General features: G+C 40.8%; 1 protein-coding gene and 1 long non-coding RNA gene across 4 annotated transcripts in view; both read left to right on the top strand.

Moving 5' to 3' along the window:
* LOC126259951 (retinol-binding protein pinta-like) overlaps positions 1–7509 on the top strand; it is a 155707-nt gene extending 148198 nt beyond the window's left edge. Inside the window, exon 7 of the mRNA XM_049957060.1 lies at positions 7327–7509. Within this exon, the coding sequence (XP_049813017.1) occupies positions 7327–7484 (158 nt within the window). The 3' untranslated portion in view covers positions 7485–7509. The remainder of the gene's footprint in view (positions 1–7326) is intronic.
* Positions 7510–18759: 11250 nt separating this feature from the next.
* LOC126260050 (uncharacterized) lies at positions 18760–22323 on the top strand. 3 transcript variants are annotated; one of them, XR_007546595.1, is made up of 4 exons: positions 18760–18930; positions 19055–19272; positions 21919–22101; positions 22139–22323. It is a non-coding gene; the product is annotated as an uncharacterized LOC126260050 (long non-coding RNA). The 3 variants fall into 3 exon arrangements; XR_007546596.1 differs by lacking the exon at positions 21919–22101; XR_007546594.1 differs by lacking the exon at positions 22139–22323 and having other exon boundaries at positions 21919–22128.
* The last annotated feature ends 3615 nt before the right edge of the window (positions 22324–25938 follow it).

Below are 25938 nucleotides of genomic sequence, written 5' to 3'. Positions count from 1 at the left end.
CGCCCCCACTCTACCCATTTCTAAGCACTCCACTTCTGTTCATTAATCTTCCTGATGCCCTGACATCCCTTTTCCCCTCTTTGTTTGCCTCTTATGCCTTTCACTTGAGTGGACTGTGCTGTTTGTGCTGTTCCTCACTTGTTTTCTGCCATCTTAGATTTTAGAACCGATGACCTTGCTGTTTGCCCCCTGCTCAAACAACCAACCAACCATCCATCAATACACTGCCATCCCCAACAACCGTCATCTGGTCCAAGGAGGCTATAAGGGTTGGATCTATGGTCTCATTTAGACAGGTTAGGTTTCATTTATGCAAAATCTTAAAGGGAAGGTCAGGAAAGCAAAGCAGTGAGTATATGACGTTAGGGCTGTGGTTCCAGAGATGGTGCAGGTAACTGGAAGGTAGGACCGGAAATATCGAAACTGTCGCCACTGATAGATCATTGTAATAATAATCCCTGAGAGCTGTCTAACAACATTTGTTGTAATACATACAATCGTTGACTATGGAACCTGCTACTCAAAAAGAGCCAATACAACACCACTTTTTGGAAGAATTCTTTTTAGTTGCAATTACCTCCATACGATATTCAAATACAGGTTTCTCAGCGTGAAATACGTAGAGCCCAAATTACCCCAGTAACATACACTACTGGCCATTAAAATTGCTACACCAAGAAGAAATGCAGACGATAAACGAGTATTCATTGGACAAATATATTATACTACAACTGACATGTGATTACATTTTCACGCAATTTGGGTGCATAGATCCTGAGAAATCAGTACCCAGAACAACCACCTCTGGCTGTAATAACGGCCTTGATACGCCTGGGCATTGAGTCAAACAGAGCTTGGATGGCGTGTACAGGTACAGCTGCCCATGCAGCTTCAATACGATTCCACAGTTCATCAAGAGTAGTGACTGGCGTATTGTGACGAGCCAGTTGCTCGGCCACCATTGACCAGACGTTTTCAAATGGTGAGAGATCTGGATAATGTGCTGGCCAGGGCAGTAGTCGAACATTTTCTGTATCCAAAAGCGCCCGTACAGGACGTGCAACGTGCGGTTGTGCATTATCCTGCTGAAATGTAGGGTGTAACCAATGGCACCCCATACCATCACACCGGGTGATACGCCTGTATGGCGATGACGAATACACGCTTCCAATGTGCGTTCACCGCGATGTCGCCAAACACGGATGGACCATCATGATGCTGTAAACAGAACCTGGATTGATCGAAAAAAATGATGTTTTGCCTTTCCTGCACCTAGGTTCGTCGTTGAGTACACCATCGCAGGCGCTCCTGTCTGTGCTGCAGCGTCAAGGGTAACCGCAGCAATGGTCTCCGTGCTGATAGTCCATGCTGCTGCAAACGTCGTCGAACTGTTCGTGCAGATGGTTGTTGTCTTACAAACGTCCCCAACTGTTGACACAGGGATCGAGACGTAGCTGCACGATCCGTTACAGCCATGCGGATAAGACGCCTGTCATCTCCACTGCTAGTGATACCAGGCCGTTGGGATCCAGCACGGCGTTCCGTATTACCCTCCTGAACTCACCGATTCCATATTCTGCTAACAGTCATTGAATCTCGACCAACGCGAGCAGCAATGTCGCGATACGATAAACAGCAATCGCGATAGGCTACAATCTGACATTTATCAAAGTCTGAAACGTGATGGTACGCATTTCTCCTCCTTACACAAGGCATCACAACAACGTTTCACCAGGCAACGCCGGTCAACTGGTGTTTGTGTATGAGAAATCGGTTGGAAACTTTCCTCATTTCAGCACGTTGTAGGTGTCGCCACCGGCGCCAACCTTGTGTGTGAATGCTCTGAAAAGCTAATCATTTGCATATCACAGCATCTTCTTCCTGTCGGTTAAATTTCACGTCAGTAGCACGTCGTCTTCGTGGTGCAGCAATTTTAATGGCCAGTAGTGTATGTATATTAGCTTTGTGGAACTGATAACAACTGGCTTGGCTTGGTGCTGCAGCGACTCAGGAGAGGAAAGCGGTGCACTTTACTGCCATAAGTACCTTGTGTGCCTTCAGTTAACTTTCTAACTCACTCCTTGACGGGGCATAATGATATGTCGGAGTAACAAAGGGTGTGTCTTGTTTCTTTCAGCTAACTTTACCTCTCTCCCTTTCAAAGGAGCTGCTGGCAACTGAGGTAGTGCTTCAGGGACGACCTTAAATGCACAGACTTTCACTATGTGTACAACCATGGTATGAATGGGGAGTTACATTAAAGAGAGTTGTTATCTCAACTTAAGTCTCTTGGCTGTTTTTTTTTAGTTATTTTTTTATTTTTATTTTTTTTAAAATATCTGTCTTCTCACTTCTTTGATGTAGCCTGCTATGAACCTCTCTCCTCTGCTAACCTCACAATATCAGAGTAGCACTTGCAACCTCCATCCTCAATTATTTGCTGGATGTATTCCAAACTCTTTCTTTAGAGTTTTTACCCTCTACAGCGCCCTCTAGTACCATGGAAGTTATTATCTGATGTATTAATTAATGTCCTACCAACCTGTCCCTTCTTCTTGTCAGTGTTACCCATATATTCCTTTCCTGTCCGATTCTATGGAAAAACTACTCATTCGTTGCCTTATCAGTCCACCTGATTTTCAAAATATTTTGTATCACCACATATCAAACGCTTAGAGTCCCTTCTTTTACGGTTTTTCCACAGTCCATGTTTCACTACCATACACTGCTGTACATTCTCATAAATTTCTTCCTCAAATTCAGGTCTGTGTTTGATATCAGTAGACTTCTCTTGGCCAGGAATGCCCTTTTTGACACTGCTGGTCTGTCATTTATATCCTCCTTGTTCCGTCCATCATGGGTTATTTTGCTACATAGATAGCAGAATTCCTTAACTCCTCCTACTACATGATACCAATCCCAATGTTTAGTTTCTCACTGTGCACATTTTATATTGTGCACATTGTATATTGCCTGTCTTTCCTTATAGCTTACAACTATTTTTCTCAGAATTCTAACATTTTGGACCATTTTACAATGCTGAACGCTTTTCCAGGTCGACACGTCCTATGAATGTCTCTTGATTTTTCTTTCGTCTTGCTTCCATTATTAACCGCAACGTCAGAATTGCCTCTCTGGTGCCTTTTCCTTTCCTAAAGCCAAACTGACTGTCATCTAACACATCTTCAATTCTCTTTTCAGTTTTTCTGTATATTACTCTTGTCAGCAACTTGGATGCGTGACCTATTAAGCTGATTGTGCGATAATTCTCCACTTGTCGTCTCTTGCACTCTTCGGAATTGTGTGGAAGATATTTTTCCGAAAGTCAGATGGCATATCGCCAAACTCATACATTCTGCACACCAATGTGAATAGTTGTTTTGTTGCCACTTCCCCCAATGACTTTAGAAATCGCAGTCGAATGTTGTCTACCCCTTCTACCTTATTCGATTTTAAGTCATCAGAGCTGTTTTAAATTCTGATTCTAATCCTGGATCCACTATCTCTTCTATATCGACTACTGTTTCTTACCCCGTGATAGAAGCCTTCGATGTATTCTTCCCACCTATACGCTCTGTCCTCTGCGTTTAACAGTGGTTTCCCCATTGCACTCTTAATGTTACCACCATTGCTTTTAGTTTCAGCGAAGGTTGTTTGACTTTTCTATATGCTGAGTCAGTCCTTTCAGCAGTCATTTCTTTTTCAATTTCTTCACATTTTTCTTGCAACCATTTCGCCTCAGCTTCTCTGCACTTCCGATTTATTTCATCCCTAAATGACTTGTATTTTTGGATTCCTGAATTTCCTTGAACATTTTTGTACTTCCTTCTTTCATCGATCAACCGAAGTACTTCTTCTATTATCCATGGCTTATTCCCAGCTACCTCTTTGTACCTATGTTTTTCCTTCCAACTTCCCCGATGGCCCATTTTAGAGATGCCCATCCCTCTCCAACTGAACTACCTACTGAGCTACTCCTTACTGCAGTATCTATAGCCAGATAGAACTTCAAGCGTATCTCTTCTTTCCTTAGAACTTGCATATCCCACTTCTATGTGCATTATTCTTCTTGGCTGATTTCTTAAGCTGCAGCTTGCTCTTCATCATTACTAAATTATGATCTGAGATTGTATCTGCTCCCGGATATGCCTAACAATCCAATTATCTGACTTCGGAATCTCTGCCTGACCATGGCGTAATCTAATCGAACTCTTCCCTTATCTACAGGACTTTTCCAAGGTCCTCTTGTGATTCTTGAACAAATTATTCGCTATTACCAGTTGAAATTTATTGCAGAACTCAATTAATCTTTCTCCTATCTTTCTCCATATTCTCCTGTAACCCTTTCTTCTATTCATTCCCCTACAACCGTATTCCAGTCCCCCATGGCTATTACATTTTCATTCCCCTTCACAATCTGAATTACCCGTTCAGTATCGTCGTATACTTTCTCTGTCTCTTCAGTCCGCAGCTCGTGCTCTAGTGGCTAGCGTTACTGTCTCAGAGTCACGGGGTCCCGGGTTTGATTTCCGGCAGGGTTGGGGATTTTTCTATCCGGGGATTGGGTGTTTATGTTGTCCTCATCATTTCATCATCATCATTCGTGACAGTGGCAAAATTGGACTATGTGAAAAACTGGGACTTTGTATGGGCGCTGATGACCGCGCAGTTGAGCGCCCAACAAACTCAAACATCATCATCTATCTCTTCACCTTCGGCTTGAGATGTCGGCATGTATAACTGAACTACCGTTGTCGGTGTTGTTTTGCTGTCGATTCTGATGAGAACCACGTAATCACTGAACTGTTCACAGTAACTCACTCTCTGCCCTACTTTCCTATTCATAACGAATCCTACTCCCATTACACGATGCAGCTGTTGATATTGCCCTGTACTCATCAGACTAGAAATTCCTCTCTTCTTTCCACTTCACTGCACTGGTCCAGATTGAGCCTCAGCACTTCTCTTTTCAGATTTTCTAGTATTCCTGCCACATTCAAACTTCTGACATTACGCGCCCCGACTCGTAGAACTTTATCCTTTCGTCGGTTATTCAGTCTTTTTCTCATGGTCACTTCCCCCTTGCCAGGCCCCTCCCGGAGATCGAATGGGCGCCTAGTACGACATATTTTGCCAATGGAGAGATCGTCATGACACTTTTCAGTTACAGACTACGTATCCTGCAGATACACATTAAGTGTATTTAATGCAGTTGTTTCCATTACCTTCTGCATCTGCAAGCTGTTGATCGTTGCTGATTCTTCGAACTATAGGGGCAGTTTCGCATCCCAAGGGCAAGAGAATGCCCTGAACCTATGTGCTCTCTTCCGCCTTCTTTGACTAGGCTGTTGGCTGACTTCTTATGCTGAAAGTTTTCGGCCGCCATTGGTGTTTTTTTTTATTAAAAATTTAAGCAGCAGCGGTGTTCGAACCCCAGACCGTGGTTATTACTAATCGGGGATACTACCTCTATACCTCGGGTGTTGCTGTTGGTACAAGCTAACAAACTTCTTTTTCCCTTTCTGCATATAGATTCATTAGTCTCTGTCTGATGTGATCATTGGGTAGCTTTGCTTTTCGATTTTTGTGTACTCTCTTGCCACTCCAGGGCTTCCACATTCATCTTCTGAATCTGGCCGCATATATCCTTCAATCTCTTTTCAAAATTGCAAGCAGAGACTACGTATTGCCCAAAGGATGGATTAAGCAATTCAAAAGGGGATTACACGCTTTGCCCATAAACAGCCTCATGGGGTGATAAGCCTGTACTCTCACGTACCTTTCAATTGTTGGCTCCTATTATGTACGGTAGCACAGCATCACAGTCAGTATAGTGACTTTTTACACAATAATACGTTTCTACCACTGTTCTGGGCATTCTCCTTGTGCTCCCATTGGCTAGGAGACTAGTCTGTAACTCCCTCATCGGTAAAAGTAGACACAACAGCTTCATTAATTTGGACATGGAACCAGTGCCCTGATCTGCTGTTATGCTCACTTGCACCCGCAACTTTAATAACAAGGATTAATCATTGCCTGAGCTACTGTTTCCACTTGCTGATTCAGCACACCAATCACGCATACAGATCATGAAAAACAATTAAGTACTGTTAACAGTCACTGATACAATACCAGTGTTTATACAAAGGAACCAAGAACGTCCATACTGATCATCTGTTGGGCTCAGATAACTTACGTAATGGAATCTGTTGGCGAGTAAGCTAAGCTGACTGTATGCACAGTACGCAGTTCTTTACGTGCTGTACCACATCCTGCTTCCGCATTCTCTACCAATACTTTTCTGCAACGCACCATTCTGTAGTTCATCGACCCCACCACGCCTTACCAAGATACGTAGAATGAGTAGCCCAACTCAACGATTTATTATGTTACCTTGGCGGCGTGACTATTCGTCTACCACATCTTGTTTGTTTGTATAACATCCCATGGGCAGCACTGAACCTAGCCTGTGTCGTGAGTTGCTTAGAGAGTGGTTACTTGAAGAGGACAGATACGTTGTCTAGGTCAATTAATTATCAACCAAGCGAGGATCCGGTACCTCGCGTAGGTCTAGTTCGAATGCAGGTAAAAAGCAGTATTATATTCTTTCAGTGTAAATCAAAAAGTATTATCTTCTTCGCCTCTAAAATAGTGCTGACTCAGATGAAACATTACCGAAAAGCTTTTAAAAGCTTCAGCTAATGCCAGTTTGTTCTATGAATCACCACTAACATGTTCTCAGATCTAAATGCCAACAACCTTTATGTCTTTTAGATGTGGCGATACCACTGTAACACTTGACATAAGTATTTGTGTGTCACTCACATAGTTTTTTGCACAAGATGAAGAAATTATACTGACACAAAAATTGTGTTGATGAAGCATTTTTACAGACAATTTAGTCACTGAATTAACATTGTGACACTTGACAAGCATCGTAGATCAATTTAGATGAGGAAAGTATTTAAGTTTCCATTGTGCTTTACACCTAGAATGGTACAGAGATCGATCTTTGGACATTTAGATGTTCTTTCTTAACTGGTGTTTAGCTAACAGTGAACACCAGAAAATCCTGAAGAAGAGGTAGCAACGTCGCTTGTGTAGAAGAAGTTGAACATGACGTGGCCTAATGTCCTCGGAGGTTTTACCTGCAGTGGTCATAACGTTCTGGCTCATCAGTGTATGCCCTAAACTTTAGGGAATGCCATTTTGTACTTACATATAATATAAGTGGTTAGCTGGACACCATCACATGTGTTCTTCGATCCTAAAACCTGTTCAAGCTTTAGATAGTGCATGAGAAAAAAATCTTAATCTGTGTTTCAGATGCAGTCATAAATTCCATGGTGGATCTTAGAGAGTGGTTCCTTGAAGAGGACAGATACATAGCAGATGAGAGCAAAAGACCTCCAGAAAACAGCTACAAAAATGACTACGACTTGTTTGGTATGGACGGATCTTTCAAGAAGCTGCAACTGGACTGATCATCTAAGCTTAGTAATTCCTCATCTCAACATATTTTATGTTATTGAGTTTCATTATATTTGGTACTCACTTGACGTTTTCTTAACAAAGTGGAGAGTAAATCTCCTTGCATATTTTGTGCAAGCATATTTCCCCAAGTAAATTACAAATTACCTGTACAAACGTAAATAACTTTTTACAATAGGTTACATTCTCTCAATGCCTGACACTTTAGATTGTGGTACATTAATTTAGTTTGATAAAGGCGCACTCTTTGACTTGTTACATGTATGCACTATAAATCACTATTATTATATCTTATATGGAGGTTTTTTTCCACTTTCAACATTTCTATCCAGCTAGGGACGAATTACAGCTCTTATGCCTCTTTGTGAGCTGCTGTTGGTCTGTTTCCACAGATTTTCTTCAACTGAAAAGTAAAATTTAGTTCTGGAAACCAGTTCTTTGTATGTTTGAATAGGCATACTTGCAATTTTAGAGTTCCTTCATCTAATATCTGCTGATTCATATTCCTTGATAGTTGTATTGCACTGTGCCGCTAGTCAATTAACACTCTATTGCATGTGTTGCCACTTGAGAAAAAACCGTAAATTTACATGTAATGTTGAAGAAACCACCGGTGTATTCACAACGTTAGCATCTGGTAACACACATAGTTTGGCTGTATCGGGTTAGGCCGTGTTTAGCTTCATTATGCTGGCAGAAACGGTTCAAAATTCATCATCTTTGCTGAAGGTCACGTCTACGTAAACACGCATGAAAGCAGCAGAAAGATTAAATTGTTTCTGCCACTTGCAATTATATATTCAACGTATGTAAAATGATGCTCAATGATAGCACAGATGATGTTTCCATGACTCTGTAACTAAACGATTAGTAGCTAATGTTTCCAATTTGTTACCATACATCAAAAAACTTAAAATATTGAATAAATCAAAATTAAATCAAAGTTAATATGTTCAGCATGTTAAAAAGTACTTCGTGTGTCAGACCCTACCCCCAGATACTTTTTGTCACTGAAACTGATCTCCTAAAAAAGTGTCACGCAATAAAGCGTTAAGTTTGCGAATTTTCATGCTGCACTTCTTTGTATATACTCTTCGTCCCTTTTTAGTCTGACTTGGTGTTGTGATGTTGATCATACGCACTTAAGCAGTATTACAATTCTTTTTATATTCCCAAAACCCAACAATAAAATTGATGCTTGACATTTAACTGGAACGTTAACTTATAGTGGTTCTCAAGTGTGTGCTTGACATGACTGTTCCCGTATGCGGCTTACCAGTATCGTAGTAAAAGTAGTGTTGCTAGATCCAAATTGTAGAAAATTGGTGGTTTAAGAACTGGACAAGACAAGGACGGAAAACACAGTACATCCCCAAAAAAGAAAAAAAAACATTTACAATCATTAGACAAACATTTCCTTGGAACATATTATGAACAAAGTTGGTTCTCTGGTACAACTGTATTCAAAAGTACTATTGTGTTCATCAAAAGCATTAACTATAGGTAGGTAATAAAAAGTTTACGATAAACCTCAGGATTAGTCAACCAGGTAATTATAATTTAATAAACAACTTTATACATGCATAGCTGGGCCCTAAGAATGAAAGGGGTGCAATCAATTCATTGAGTTTAGTTTAACTCTATAATATCTATTATTCTGTACATTTATTGAAAACATCTACCAGTAGCACGTTAAAAATTTGACTTGGTCACAAAAACCAAATACAGTCACTGGATTAATGAACGCAATTCTTCAAAACCATCATCTTAACAACAGCAACAAAACATTAATAAAATACCTAGATTAAATGACATTTATATGAATCAAGCATCATAATCAAAAACAGAAGCAGCACAAGATAATAAGCTAGCGCAAAGGAACTTCAGAAACATATTGACTTTAAGGGGCTCCGGAAAGGCTCAAAATCATGAAAAGTTCAATTTTTACTTTTTTGCGTTTTCTGAATCTGCAGACTATTACCTTTTAATAGATATATAATTTATTCAATTCCGAAGACTACAACTATTTTTAAATTTTTTTTGAAATGTGTTCTACATGGGCGTGACCCACTGTGGCGCTGTTAAACTGCTGTCAAATGGTGTTATTATTAACGTCCGTGTTCATCAGGTACATTTTAGTGATGTGAGATAAAGTATGTGTTGTGGCTAACCTGTGATGGTTCAATATATATCGCTGGTGTGATTGTCGATTGTTTCATGTTTATTTACTCTGTCGTTATCTCGAAAATATTCGTAATCAATTCTGTTTCTTGAGTCTCTGTTTTGTTGAAGTATAATAATGAGTAAAAGTAAAGTTATTAGAAATCCTCTGAAGGCTTTTAAGAAAAGGAGAAATGTCGGAAAGCCAAAGGTATTTAGAAATATGGGAATGAAGATAGGTTCTAACATGGTACGAGGGATGCTTGCTTTAGACAAGGAACGCCTTCGGGCTGCAGACAGGGCTGTAAAGAGTCTAGAAATACAAGCAAGAGTAAACAGGAGGAGGAACAAGAGGAAGCTGGAGGAGGAGTTTGCAGAGGATGAAGATAATCCATCCTATGGACCTGGAATGCACTAAAAAGTTAATCCAATCTTTGTCGCTCGATTCCCAAAACTTTTATTTTCTCATACTAATTACATGTTTTCTAAGGATCTTCCAAACATATTTGTTTCAAACTTTCAGTAAATGTTACACAGTACCTTCTGCATAATTTAACACAGCCTTTTTCCAAAAAACTGTATATTTTTGAATATATAAATAAAAAATTGCAAAAAAAATGTTGTGAATTTTCATTACAATTGAAAAAAAATCATCTTTAATAACTGAACTAAAATTTTGTAAAATCCCTGTGTTAAGTTGTAGCCCATATTCCAATAAATAATCTGTAAAAAGTTCAACTTCCTACCTCAAATACTTTGTGAGGAAAGATGTAATTTATAAGCGTTATTTTAACATTGCAAGTATAGGGCGTTCCGGAGCCCCTTAAAAGATCAAATTTATATCGTAAATACTACGACAATTAAAAACAACAGCTTCCCTTCGGTTTCCTGACTATGTTTTTGCATCTTTGCCAACTGGCGCGATCCGACACTCTCAAGCTGCCGGGTGGCGCTTCGGTCGCCTGTCAGTTGAGTCTTTGGCTGAAGTTCCTTGAGCAGCTTGTTGACCACATCGGCAGTAAGTCGGTCGCACTCATGGTGACAGATAGATGAGAGGCACATGTGACGTAAAGTGAACTGTTGACGGAACTTAGGGGCGCTTGATTGATTAAGTGGCCGGTAGTCGGTAGAGATGTGTTGGTCGGCAATGATTGGGCCAAATGTCGACACAGCCGGTTTACTCTGGTTTAACCAGGCACAGTTGCTAATGTGGGTGTTGGAGTTCCGTTCATTTCTGGTGCCTTCTGTACTGCCCTTTGGGGGTAAGGTACTTGTTACTTGGTTGAAACATATGCTCCCATGTTGAAGTTGCTCCCGCTATACTGGATTGCCTGTGGTTGTCCGTCACTCTGTTTCATGTGTTATACTCACCCTTTGGTCCTACTGTTTGAAATTATCTGAGTGCCATATTGGTGTGTTTTAAAGTTTCTTTTAATTACAATTTGTTCAATGTCTGCTTATTTTGTCGGTTGCGCCTGAAACTGTCATGAGTTCTATGACGCCACGTATGTTAATGACCATGGAGGTCGAAATTGAGCCTTATTTGTGTTGTAAGTTGTTGCTTTCCTGAATGATGTACTGGTAAGCAAACGCTATCGACCCAATGAATCTTTAACTCTGGTGATATTTTGCCTCTTTCAAGGAAATTAATATTTATTGTTTTAAATATAATTACTATTGTCGTTGTTTGGGTATTAGCCCTCAAGATTTGCGTGTTACCTTTTAAGCTACGTAAGTTAATGTGTCTGTGTACCGTATGATTTCCTTGTTACTACATTAACTTGTCATGTTTTATTGTTAGAGTAACCGGTTCATCATTCTAGTAATTCTTACTGTAAAATTCTCGTTGTTATACGTAAGGTTTGGCTGGGACTTCGGACCACGCTCCCATTGAGCTTCATATCTTAGTCTGAGCATTTTCGTATGTTCAGTGATTAGTATGCATGAATTATAAGTTTGCTCGTTTGCTCTCGGCCTTCCGAGCTGTTCGCAGCCTTTGAAGGAGCTGCCCTAGCGTGTTATTTGTTACCCGCCGTTTCATCGGGCTTCACTGATCGACCAAATAATGGATTTTGTGCTGATACCAGACTTGTGTAAATTTACGTTACTGCATGTCTGTAAGTTATGTTCATTAACTTCAAGCACCCTTTTGGCCAGCCAAATATTGGAACTGTAATCTTTAGCATCACTGCTGTCATTGTTTGCCCAGTGCTAAGTGTATGTTTGAGACATACTTGATTGCACTATTTGTTTGTTAGTCCTTCCTAATTTTGTGCGTTTAATTCATTCAAATTATCTGATTATTCACCTATCGGTTCAACTGAAGTAATCTTGGAATAATTATCTGTATCATTTTTATTTTATTAGTATTTTTGTAAATTAAATTGTGCAATAAAAAATAGTTGCTTTGTGAGTAACACATGATTTGTGACAAATGGCCTGCACCTTTCCCACGCCTGTTTAGTTAGTTTCTCTCCCTACGGCGTCCACTGACATTTCCATCAGAACATACACATATTAAAAACATCTAGCAAACCTTATGTCTAACCAATGGCATACAGTCGGTACAAGATTTGTCTCCTATATAGCAAACATAATACACATTGTGTAGACACGTCAATATTAGCGGTATTAACCGACCCATCGGAGCACTGTTTGTGGGACACAGAAAATGTCAATATTAGCAAACATAAGATTACAGTACCTGTTAAGTGTATCATGCTGCTTGGCACAGATCGCTATATACATATCATGTACATAGCATAATTCCGTGTGCCTGACATGCAAGGATAAACCAACACACTGCGACCAATATCCTTGAGTCACAAGCCCCGGAAGCTCGAGTCTGTTCAGAGCAGCAGATACACATAGTACCTTGCTTGTGGACGACCTCGCATCACAAGACTACTCTTGTCTTGCAGTCAGAATTCTACAGATGGCCGACCAGCACCGTCCGCACTCGTAATTCTGCTCACAGTTCCCTTTCTCAGCATTCTGCGTCAGGAGATAAATACCACACAAGCTACGGGAAATGGTACCATTTTAGGAAACACACAAGGGTGTTTTTCACACTGCCCAAGCCTCAGACGTTTTGCAGTTACTTTGCCTGAACTCACACACTTATTGAAAATGTAACTAAGAAATGATTTGGGAACTTCAATTACGGTTCTGCAACAGCTGTGTAATATTTCAGAAGAAATGAAACTTTGTGCCGCGCCAAGACTCGTACCTGGATTTCTCGCTTTTCGCGAGACGTCACCTTAACCATTCTAACACAGTGCAAGCTCAAGGAAGAATAGATACCAGGACAAGCTGAAGTTACGGTCCCTCCTGTAAGCGTGATCAGATAGCCGAAACGGTTAAGGCGACCGCTCGCAACAAGCTGGAAATCCAGGTTCGAGTCCTAGTCCGTTCATTTGTTCTGAAATATTCCACAGCTGAAGCGGAACGATAATCTAAATTTGTGACTCATTTGTTAATTGAAATAAGACTCTTGATCGTCAGTGCGTTGAATGTTCCTTTGTACATGCATGTACGGCACAGATACTCCATTACATTACAGTGCAAACACGACTATCGGTAAGAAATGAAAGTGCACACGAGCAGCGAGAAAAACGGTTTTTGTTGCACTGTAACAGAGAAGTGGCTGACATATTCTGACGCTGATCGTGGTCTATCAGACAATAATTGAATAGCCGGTCTCTGGCTGCCCAGTGACGTAATGCGTCATGTGTCACAATGCTGTACCGGAAGCCACAGTTTCGAATCCTGCCTCGAACAAGGACTTTTATATTCATTCTTCTATTTCTGTCCTTGGGTGTAACTTAGCTTGCACAATGAGTTACTATCGTTGCCGTAACGAACTTGCAGAAAATGGAGCTGGTGGTTTTAAAAAAATCCGTACAAAGTTGTTCTATTTAGGACAACAAAAAAACGTTAATTTTTAATCTTTAAATAAAAAATTTGTTGTTGTTGTGCTCTTCAGTCCAAAGACTGGTTTGATGCAGCTCTCCATGCTATTCTATCCTCTGCAAGCCTTTTCATCACCGAGTAACTACCACAACCTACAACCTTCAGAATCTGCTTAGTGTATTCATCTCTTGGTCCCCCTCTACGATTTTTATCCCCTATGCTTCCCTCCAGTACTAAATTGGTGATCCCTTGATGCCTACTAACTGACCCCTTCTTCTAGTCAGGTTGTACCACAAATTTCTCTTCTCGCCAGTTCTATTCAGTACCTCTTCACTAGTTACATGATCTACCCATCTAACCTTCAGCATTCTTCTTTAGCATCGCATCTCAAAAGCTTCTATTCTCTCCTTGTCCAAACTATTTAACGTCTATATTTCACTTCCATACATGGCTACACTCCATACAAATTCTTTCAGAAAGTTACAAAGAAGTAATGTACTATTCATCTCAAGTATGTAACAAATTTAGATTGGTAACGCTGTACTAAAAAGTTCTAACATGTTTAAAATAAGGTTTCGAAATATTAATAATCGTCTTTTGAAACGAATAATCCACTGCCAGTATTACAATCTTAACTCTGTAGTAAAATAAGCTGAATTTCTTCATTTATAGGTCTACAGCCTCAGTACATCTTCTAAATGATGAAACCATTGTGAAAATTTCCGCAGGAGGTCAGTTTCATTATGCAAGATGTCGTTATTACACCATTTATACATATCACATTACTGGCCAGTTTCGACCTTTGACCATTTTTAGATGTATGCGTTGGTGATGTGTGCGTCCCCTAGCGTCATGTTCAAAACTATTAAATACAGGGTGTTTCAAAAATGACCGGTATATTTGAAACGGCAATAAAAACTAAACGAGCAGCGATGGAAATACACCGTTTGTTGCAATATGCTTGGGACAACAGTACATTTTCAGGCGGACAAACTTTCGAAATTACAGTAGTTACAATTTTCAACAACAGATGGCGCTGCAAGTGACGTGAAAGATATAGACGACAACGCAGTCTGTGGGTGCGCCATTCTGTATGTCGTCTTTCTGCTGTAAGCGTGTGCTGTTCACAACGTGCAAGTGTGCTGTGGACAACATGGTTTATTCCTTAGAACAGAGGATTTTTCTGGTGTTGGAATTCCACCGCCTAGAACACAGTGTTGTTGCAACAAGACGAAGTTTTCAACGGAGGTTTAATGTAACCAAAGGACCGAAAAGCGATACAATAAAGGATCTGTTTGAAAAATTTCAACGGACTGGAAACGTGACGGATGAACGTGCTGGAAAGGTAGGGCGACCGCGTACGGCAACCACAGAGGGCAACGCGCAGCTAGTGCAGCAAGTGATCCAACAGCGGCCTCGGGTTTCCGTTCGCCGTGTTGCAGCTGCGGTCCAAATGACGCCAACGTCCACGTATCGTCTCATGCGCCAGAGTTTACACCTCTATCCATACAAAATTCAAATGCGGCAACCCCTCAGCGCCGCTACCATTGCTGCACGAGAGACATTCGCTAACGATATAGTGCACAGGATTGATGACGGCGATATGCATATGGGCAGCATTTGGTTTACTGACGAAGCTTATTTTTACCTGGACGGCTTCGTCAATAAACAGAACTGGCGCATATGGGGAACCGAAAAGCCCCATGTTGCAGTCCCATCGTCCCTGCATCCTCAAAAAAGTACTGGTCTGGGCCGCCATTTCTTCCAAAGGAATCATTGGCCCATTTTTCAGATCCGAAACGATTACTACATCACGCTATCTGGACATTCTTCGTGAATTTGTGGCGGTACAAACTGCCTTAGACGACACTGCGAACACCTCGTGGTTTATGCAAGATGGTGCCCGGCCACATCGCACGGCCGACGTCTTTAATTTCCTGAATGAATATTTCGATGATCGTGTGATTGCTTTGGGCTATCCGAAACATACAGGAGGCGGCGTGGATTGGCCTCCCTATTCGCTAGACATGAACCCCTGTGACTTCTTTCTGTGGGGACACTTGAAAGACCAGGTGTACCGCCAGAATCCAGAAACAATTGAACAGCTGAAGCAGTACATCTCATCTGCATGTGAAGCCATTCCGCCAGACACGTTGTCAAAGGTTTCGGGTAATTTCATTCAGAGACTACGCCATATTATTGCTACGCATGGTGGATATGTGGAAAATATCGTACTATAGAGTTTCCCAGACCGCAGCGCCATCTGTTGTTGACAATTGTAACTACTGTAATTTCGAAAGTTTATCTGCCTGAAAATGTACTGTTGTCCCAAGCATATTGCAACAAACGGTGTATTTCTATCGCTGCTCGTTTAGTTTGTATTGCCGTTTCAAATATACCGGTCATTTTTGAAACACCCTGTATGTATGGCTTTGCACAGCACAACCTGCTTCCAAGAGTACGTTATACAACACGTCATGTAAGGAAAAACACTAATAGCAGCTCCGTTCCTCTTCCTTGTAAATTCATTTAATGGCACGTGTTCTTATTCTTCTTCGGACATAAACATAGCCTCCTTATGTATATTTCTGAGGAACCAAAAGAACACACACAGTTTCAAATTAGTCTTTGAAATATAAATTGTTGCAACAAATAAAAACATTTCGTTGCACCGTTATTTGAAACATTTGTTCAAATATCATACAATAGCACCATTTCAAATACGCTGCTCTGATTCTTGAACAGAACCACCATCGACGAGTTCACAAATTCGTTTTTGAGCTTTCCAAGTGAACGTACATTATGTTTCGTGTTGTTGGCAGTGCCCAAAAGTCGGTCGTTTGATGTCCACCGTAGCTCTTTTGCCGGATGGTTTATGACATCCCAAAAAATTGGAACATTCCGTGAAAATCAGGGCATTTGGCAACACTCATAATGTTTTTGCAAAGTTTACCACTTACATTTATTTACATTAAGAGCTAACAGGCTGTCGTCGCCCAAGGCCGATATTTAAACAAGTCCAGTCCAGTAATAAATAGGGTGCAACGGAACTCCACTGATAAAATTTTTGAGGTTCTTGAGGGATATTTTCAGAGAAATTTAATATATCGGTCCCGCCGTCTCTGATAGTTCGGTTCAGAGTAATAACTTAATTATGATTTATTCTGTTTGTTATCCCAGTTTCCTTTGTTTCTTTGAAAATACCTATGTAACTGAAAAGTCGGTGGTGGTGGCCGACTAGTAAAGCACTTACCAGGAAATGGCAAGATCGCGGGATCGAATCTTGGTCAGGCTACTGACCTAGCATTCACCTCTTGGTGAAGTGGACATTCGCCAGGAATTACCTTTCGTTTGGATTCCACATTAAATTGTAGGTCTTCTTTCCCTGTTTGGATAACTTGGGTAGGTTAGGGACACGGAAGTTGCCTAAATGGTGTCCAATTGAAAGAATTGCATCAAGCCATTTTTTTATTATTATTATTACTAGCTGTTACCTGCAGCTGCACTCGCATATCAGTAGTTTTGTAATAATGAGTGAGGGTGAGTATGTAATCTACTATATGTGCAATACTGTACATACAACGTGTACTTTATGCAACAAATAGTGTGGAAGTATGTATTCAACACATTGAAGGTTGCATAAGCATTGTATGCATTACTTTGAAGTGAATCACTTAGCACATACCAACCAAAAGCAGCATTTTCGCAAATATGGTAAAGTTCAGAAGTCAAAGAGTAGATAGCTTTTTCAGTGAGTAAATAGTTTCCCCTAATTTGTGTTATTATCTTCAAATTAATAAGTATCTTGTACTACACACGAAAGCAGCTTATGTTCTTCCTCAGGGTTCAAGCTGTCTCCTTGCCAAATTTCATCGAAATGGGTTCAGTGGGTTAGCATTAATAAATTTAAAAGTAATGTTTTATGAAGCACTTTTTAACGCATCTCAATGTTTATGACGTCTTGTTCCCTAAACTATGTGTCGTACAATGATATAATTCTACAGGTGCGTTCCATGTTATATGCGAACACTGTCTGGAAAATGTTAGCGAAATTAATACGTCAGGCAGTTTTACTGCTAGAATAGGGAAATGTAGCGATAAACTTCTTTTCTTCCGCCATTTTGTAGGGGTTTTAAGCGAGACAAAGTTTCGTAATGGTTCGAAATTACGTGTAAAGCTTGTTACAAATCACCAAATTCTCGTTCTTATATACGGTATGAATAAAATTTGGGCATTAGCACGTCGTAGCCTACACTTTTTTTTTCTCAACCCCGCCTCTTTGATGAGTAGGTAGCTTTACACCCAGAGTCATCTTTTCCTGACATTAAGTGATATGTGAACTAAGTTCGGTCCAATGACTTTGGAGGAGATGTGGAACATACGAAATGGACACCAGGTCGGAACGGCCCGACTAACGTTTGCAGCAAATTTTGGAGGTCTCTATTGTGAAAAATTTTTAGGAAAGCTAGAATCCGTTTATTCAATCATCTTTATAATAAAATTTGCAAATGAAGATGTAAAATAATATTTTTCGTTTGTTATATCAATAAACTAATTACGTGTGTTTAAGTCCGTTCCGCCCCGTGCACAGGACGAAATGCACTCAGGCTATTTTATTACGACACATCTTACAAGTAAGCTAGGATTCATCCTCCTTAGTATGTAAGTCAACACAAGCTATGAGCCCATTGCTCCCAGTGCTTCCTGAAAGTCAGAATTGTGAGCCAACAAGGAGGATCCAGTTTCTTCAGCCATTTTCGTTTCGTTGTGAAGTGGGTGCGGGCATCCGTTTCGTCCTGCGAGCTGACAGCCTAATCCGCGCAGTTCTTTGATATGTAAGTTAACCCTTGGGGCTGACTGTATACAACGATTGAGAATGTATGCAAAATTTAGTTTACTGACAACATTTATTTTCCCAAAACAAAGACAGACATAAATTATGCTAAATAAGTTATGATTGAATATCGTAAACAACTAACAGGTGGTTTAAGACCACAACGGACAAGGTGTAACGTTCCCTGGCATTTTCACAATTTATTTGTAACATATACGCCGATCTGGGCAAGTTATATATATATATATATATATATATATATATATATATATATATATATATATCTTAATATTACTGAATGTGGTATGAAATATGTTTGTTATTTTTATTATATTTTTTTGTAACATTTCTCTGTATTAGGATAGGAAATTTCTATATTTATTATGTGAATGTAAAAGTGTCAGTATTTGCGGTATCAGCGATATTTGCTAGAAATCGATTTACAAAGAAATGTTAATAATCGTAATAGTCGTGCCGTTGTTTATCTTTGGCATGTGGAGACTCTCTGTCGTTGTATGGACAGAGCCGCTAGTGTGTGGAAGGGTCAGTTGTTTGGACAGAGCCGCTAGAGTGAGGAAGGGTCAGTTGTGGACAGAGCAGCTAGTGTGTGGAAGAGTCAGTTGTTTGGACAGAGCCGCTAGAGTGAGGAAGGGTCAGTTGTGGACAGAGCAGCTAGTGTGTGGAAGAGTCAGTTGTGTGGACAGAGCCGCTAGAGTGAGGAAGGGTCAGTTGTGGACAGAGCAGCTAGTTGTGTGGACAGAGCCGCTAGAGTGAGGAAGGGTCAGTTGTGGACAGAGCAGCTAGTTGTGTGGACAGAGCCGCTAGAGTGAGGAAGGGTCAGTTGTGGACAGAGCAGCTAGTGTGTGGAAGAGTCAGTGTGTGGACAGAGCCGCTAGAGTGAGGAAGGGTCAGTTGTGTGGACAGAGCCGCTAGAGTGAGGAAGGGTCAGTTGTGGACAGAGCAGCTGAAGTGAGGAAGAAGTGAGGAAGTGTTAATCCTTGATCGCTCTAGCAGACGCGATGTGCAGCTACGCTCGCGCCCATTAGACGCGCCTGATTCATTAACCCGCATTGTGGGCACTAAAGGTTGTGTATGCATCGTGGTTATCCAGCAGAGTTAAGATGTACTTCTTTTGTATCTGTCGGGACTTTGCCGCCTTTAATCAAAGCGTACGAATTAATGTGAGTTGACTTGTTGTTTGGGCTAAATATATTAGTATTCATTAAAAGTGTGAATTATTTATGTAAATGAGCATGCCCACGTCATCTATAAATCACATGCGTAATGTAGTAGGTTTGATCAGTGATAAATGTCGGCTTGGCAATAATTAAGACATTTTCTGTTAATTAAAATATTCTTGTGTTCTATGGCTAGTGCCGGGATAAAAGTCAGTAAAAATATTTCACAAAAAGAAAAACCCACTGCATTCTGGAAAGTGTATGCCAAGGCCGAATGATTTAAGAGACTCAGTTCTTATCCAGATAGTACTATCCAATTAATATGAGTGCACGTAATAATTTCCTTTAAATGTACGTAATCCTTAAGAAAGTAAAATTTGTCTTTTTATTACCACACGTAATGGAGAGAGTGGTTCTACAACAAAGTTCGCACTAAGGCAAATTAACTTTTAAGCAAGAAATAAAATTATTATTTCCTTTTTTTATTTCTACGAAATTTCAAATCATTCATTCCAGTAATTTCATTAAAATGGCACCCAGCGTGAAGCTCGATTCAATTTTAAGAGAATATCATTAAAATGGCGCCCAGGGTGGGGCAACCTTGTTGTAAATTTATGTAGCGTAAAGAAACTCACAAAGAAGCTTCAATTGAAGCATGTGCAGATTCAATCAATAAGAAAGAGCTAGCCAGATACGGTCCAAGTAAATTTTCGCCTACAGAGACTTCACTGTGGTTACGTAGGACGTTGATTGTATGTACGTAAATCTTACACTCTGGTAAAAGGTTACGAATGTGCTGTTGCAAACAAATTCAGCAGCGGACATTGTAAATAGAAATAAATAAACTTTAACAAAAGTGTAGTATTGTGCGGCAGAAACAGACAGTGACAGTCACTGATAAAGAACTAGCACAACACGAACAGTAAACCGATAACGGACGGTGGATAAACCTAGTGTCAAATTTTAACTTTTTGTATGTAAAGGGACGCTAGGAAAGAGCGTGTGACTAATGACAAGTCATGACGGTGGAAAATATTGTGTGCCCATAAAAGTGTACTGTGACAATGAAACCTTGTGCGAACCAGACTAGTGAAGGCCTACTGAGTAATAACTACCACTAATTGTGTGCGTTCTTTCCCACAGCAGGAAATACGGATAGTATACTGTTTGTGAACTTGTTGCATGTTTCCTGGAGCACCGCAAGAAGACGTCGCACGGGCGAGCTGGTATCCAACGCGTTCGGCTATAGCAGCTATGCAGCGGCCACAGCAGCCCGTAGCAGACCAGACAGCCACGCCCGTACGCGCCGTAGCTGTCAACGATGGGGCGGTGACCTACACGAAGTCAGCGCGCCGCGCCGAGCGCCGCACCCCACCGCTCATCAAATACATTATTGGCTTTTGAAATGTTTACATAAACTGAATAACATATTAATGACTTCATTTTGATAAACATTGAACATGTACTATGTACGTCCGTAATTGATATATCCTAGGACAAGTGACCTTGTAGTGTATCACAAGAAAAATAGTGATATAGTGTAATTGTGTAAACCCGTTTGTGACAAACTGCAAAAATACTTCAAATGAAAAACTGTTAATATGGACTATAAACCAACTGGGATGGCTGGGCTCCGGCACAGTTTTGCCCAGGTTTCCTGATTGCCTACGCCCAAATGGGGGAGCCATGTACTTATATAATCCTGGGGCTAATTACAAGAGCCATTCCATAAAACATACAGAGGTGTAAAGAACGTTACTGGCACCATTGTGTCAAAGTGTAAAACCTCTTTGCCAAATGCTGCCAGGGGGCAATGTAACGTTCCCTGGCATTTTCACAATTTATTTGTAACATATACGCCGATCTGGGCAAGTTATATATATATATATATATATATATATATATATATATATATATATATATATATATATATATCTTAATATTACTGAATGTGGTATGAAATATGTTTGTTATTTTTATTATATTTTTTTGTAACATTTCTCTGTATTAGGATAGGAAATTTCTATATTTATTATGTGAATGTAAAAGTGTCAGTATTTGCGGTATCAGCGATATTTGCTAGAAATCGATTTACAAAGAAATGTTAATAATCGTAATAGTCGTGCCGTTGTTTATCTTTGGCATGTGGAGACTCTCTGTCGTTGTATGGACAGAGCCGCTAGTGTGTGGAAGGGTCAGTTGTTTGGACAGAGCCGCTAGAGTGAGGAAGGGTCAGTTGTGGACAGAGCAGCTAGTGTGTGGAAGAGTCAGTTGTTTGGACAGAGCCGCTAGAGTGAGGAAGGGTCAGTTGTGGACAGAGCAGCTAGTGTGTGGAAGAGTCAGTTGTGTGGACAGAGCCGCTAGAGTGAGGAAGGGTCAGTTGTGGACAGAGCAGCTAGTTGTGTGGACAGAGCCGCTAGAGTGAGGAAGGGTCAGTTGTGGACAGAGCAGCTAGTTGTGTGGACAGAGCCGCTAGAGTGAGGAAGGGTCAGTTGTGGACAGAGCAGCTAGTGTGTGGAAGAGTCAGTGTGTGGACAGAGCCGCTAGAGTGAGGAAGGGTCAGTTGTGTGGACAGAGCCGCTAGAGTGAGGAAGGGTCAGTTGTGGACAGAGCAGCTGAAGTGAGGAAGAAGTGAGGAAGTGTTAATCCTTGATCGCTCTAGCAGACGCGATGTGCAGCTACGCTCGCGCCCATTAGACGCGCCTGATTCATTAACCCGCATTGTGGGCACTAAAGGTTGTGTATGCATCGTGGCTATCCAGCAGAGTTAAGATGTACTTCTTTTGTATCTGTCGGGACTTTGCCGCCTTTAATCAAAGCGTACGAATTAATGTGAGTTGACTTGTTGTTTGGGCTAAATATATTAGTATTCATTAAAAGTGTGAATTATTTATGTAAATGAGCATGCCCACGTCATCTATAAATCACATGCGTAATGTAGTAGGTTTGATCAGTGATAAATGTCGGCTTGGCAATAATTAAGACATTTTCTGTTAATTAAAATATTCTTGTGTTCTATGGCTAGTGCCGGGATAAAAGTCAGTAAAAATATTTCACAAAAAGAAAAACCCACTGCATTCTGGAAAGTGTATGCCAAGGCCGAATGATTTAAGAGACTCAGTTCTTATCCAGATAGTACTATCCAATTAATATGAGTGCACGTAATAATTTCCTTTAAATGTACGTAATCCTTAAGAAAGTAAAATTTGTCTTTTTATTACCACACGTAATGGAGAGAGTGGTTCTACAACAAAGTTCGCACTAAGGCAAATTAACTTTTAAGCAAGAAATAAAATTATTATTTCCTTTTTTTATTTCTACGAAATTTCAAATCATTCATTCCAGTAATTTCATTAAAATGGCACCCAGCGTGAAGCTCGATTCAATTTTAAGAGAATATCATTAAAAAGGAACCTGGGTGGCAGAATGAGTCAAGTACTCTGGCCCTAAAAATGTGAATAACGAAATCTGAACTGATCTGACGCTGAGCAGACTTAGACTGATAACCTACAGAAGTCTATATAGGTGCAGCTGAGAGCAAGTGGCGATTGAGATCTGTACGCCCTGACAAGGCCGGAGCAGCAGTACGTTACCCGGTTTGCTTCGTGCGGCGATGTAACTTGCAGCTGGTAAAATGTGTGCGGTGGAGGCGAGGCGTAAGGCGGCACCTGTGAATCGAATGTGGCCATGAAAGAAATGCAAAATCTCACGGTCTAGCGATCAGACAGACGGATCGCAATTTCCTCTCTACCAGAGCCCTGAAATCACGGTAGATTTCAGTGTGTGACACACCCGTTCGCTGGTCGTACCAAGGACCAATTTGGCTCTCTTATACGGCAGAGCACACAAGGATACCAAACGTCAAGACTAGTAAAACAAATCAGTGTGCCCTCGGCAAACGAGTAGTCCGAGACGTTTGAAATCACACTGTCGGTACAGTAAGAACTTCACCACAGGCTCCCCCGTCCAAACTACCTACAAGTGAAGTCAGTCTCAGGACAGGTCCCAAGCACCAACCACACATGCCAGGGCATCGACCAGAAGACCTTTTACCAGATCAAAGTCCAGCACCCGAGTGCTTCGCACCTCTTCAGAAAAAAATCCGTTTTCCCGCAAACTCCACAAACGACACCGCCTTCACACAATCTTGAGCAAATCATAGGGCTCTTGACGCGCTAAATCTCCTCTGCCACACGACAGCACAAACTCATGTCAAACCAGGGCAAGAGTTACGAAACTTTTTTCCCTGGAAAAGCGGGAAACCACCAACTACTGGCTTTTTTAAGTTTTCGCAGAGGGGCAAGACGTCTTTTCTGAAGTCGCATCGCTCCCCACGGCAAGAAGCGAACAGATACAATCTTTTATATCTTTATCTAAATCGCCTGTGCCGTGGAGCTTGTTAGTCCTGAGGTGTAATAAAGATTCAGTCTCTAAACGTTTCTCAGACGCCAGAGTTTCTTATACAACTGAGGCGGCCGATGGCAGTGGGTCACAGGCCTATTTGCCATATCAGCGAACGCGAAAATTTGTGAATTTTTACTATGTGTGGCTCTGCACACAATGCCTGGTTTACAACTCCACTGTGTAGAAGTGAAGTGGAAGGAAGACAAGGATTTCTGGTCAGATGAGTATCGAGTAATATCAACAGCAGCAGAAAATGGTATAACAGGTGTAGGATTCGTTATGAATAGGAAGGTAGGGCAGAGGGTGTGTTACTGTGAACAGTTCAATGATCGGGTTGTTCTAATCAGAATCGACAGCAGACCAACACCGACAACGATAGTTCAGGTATACATGCCGACGTCGCAAGCTGAAGATGAACAGATAGAGAAAGTGTATGAGGATAATGCAGTATGTAAAGGGGGACGAAAATCTAATAGTCATGGGCAACTGGAATGCAGTTGTAGGGGAAGGAGTAGAAGAAAAGGTTACAGGAGAATATGGGCTTGGGACAAGGAATGAAAGAGGAGAAAGACTAATTGAGTTCTGTAACAAGTTTCAGCTAGTAATAGCGAATACCCTGTTCAAGAATCACAAGAGGAGGAGGTATACTTGGAAAAGGCCGGGAGATACGGGAAGATTTCAATTAGATTACATCATGGTCAGACAGAGATTCCGAAATCAGATACTGGATTGTAAGGCGTACCCAGGAGCAGATATAGACTCAGATCACAATGTAGTAGTGATGAAGAGTAGGCTGAAGTTCAAGACATTTGTCAGGAAGAATCTATACGCAAAGAAGTGGGATACGGAAGTACTAAGGAATGACGAGATACGTTTGAAGTTCTCTAACGCTATAGATACAGCAGTAAGGAATAGCGCAGTAGGCAGTACAGTTGAAGAGGAATGGACATCTCTAAAAAGGGCCATCACAGAAGTTGGGAAGGAAAACATAGGTACAAAGAAGGTAGCTGCGAAGAAACCATGGGTTCAGTTGATTGATGAAAGGAGGAAGTACAAACATGTTCCGGGAAAATCAGGAATACAGAAATACAAGTCGCTGAGGAATGAAATAAATAGGAAGTGCAGGGAAGCTAAGAAGAAATGGCTGCAGGAAAAATGTGAAGACATCGAAAAAGATATGATTGTCGGAAGGACAGACTCAGCATACAGGAAAGTCAAAACAACCTTTGGTAACATTAAAAGCAACGGTGGTAACATTAAGAGTGCAACGGGAATTCCACTGTTAAATGCAGAGGAGAGAGCAGATAGGTGGAAAGAATACATTGAAAGCCTCTATGAGGGTGAAGATTTGTCTGATGTGATAGAAGAAGAAACAGGAGTCGATTTAGAAGAGATAGGGGATTCAGTATTAGAATCGGGATTTAAAAGAGCTTTGGAGGACTTACGGTCAAATAAGGCAGAAGGGATAGGTAACATTCCATCAGAATTTCTAAAATCATTGGGAAAGTGGCAACAAAACGACTATTCACGTTGGTGTGTAGAATATATGAGTCTGGCGACATACCATCTCACTTTCGGAAAAGCATCATCCACACAATTCCGAAGACGGCAAGAGCTGACAAGTGTGAGAATTATCGCACAATCAGCTTAACAGCTCATGCATCGAAGCTGCTTACAAGAATAATATACAGAAGAATGGAAAAGAAAATGGAGAATGCGCTAGGTGACGATCAGTTTGCCTTTAGGAAAAGTAAAGGGACGAGAGAGGCAATTCTGACGTTACGGCTAATAATGGAAGCAAGGCTAAAGAAAAATCAAGACACTTTCATAGGATTGGTCGACCTGGAAAAAGCGTTCGACAATATAAAATGGTGCAAGCTGTTCGAGATTCTGAAAAAAGTAGGGGTAAGCTATAGGGAGAGACGGGTCATATACAATATGTACAACAACCAAGAGGGA

Source organism: Schistocerca nitens, chromosome 5, assembly GCF_023898315.1.
Source record: "Schistocerca nitens isolate TAMUIC-IGC-003100 chromosome 5, iqSchNite1.1, whole genome shotgun sequence".
NCBI classification, from domain to species: Eukaryota; Metazoa; Arthropoda; class Insecta; order Orthoptera; family Acrididae; genus Schistocerca; species Schistocerca nitens.
Note: the sequence above shows the minus strand (reverse complement) of the source record. Positions and strands in the feature narration are given on the sequence as shown.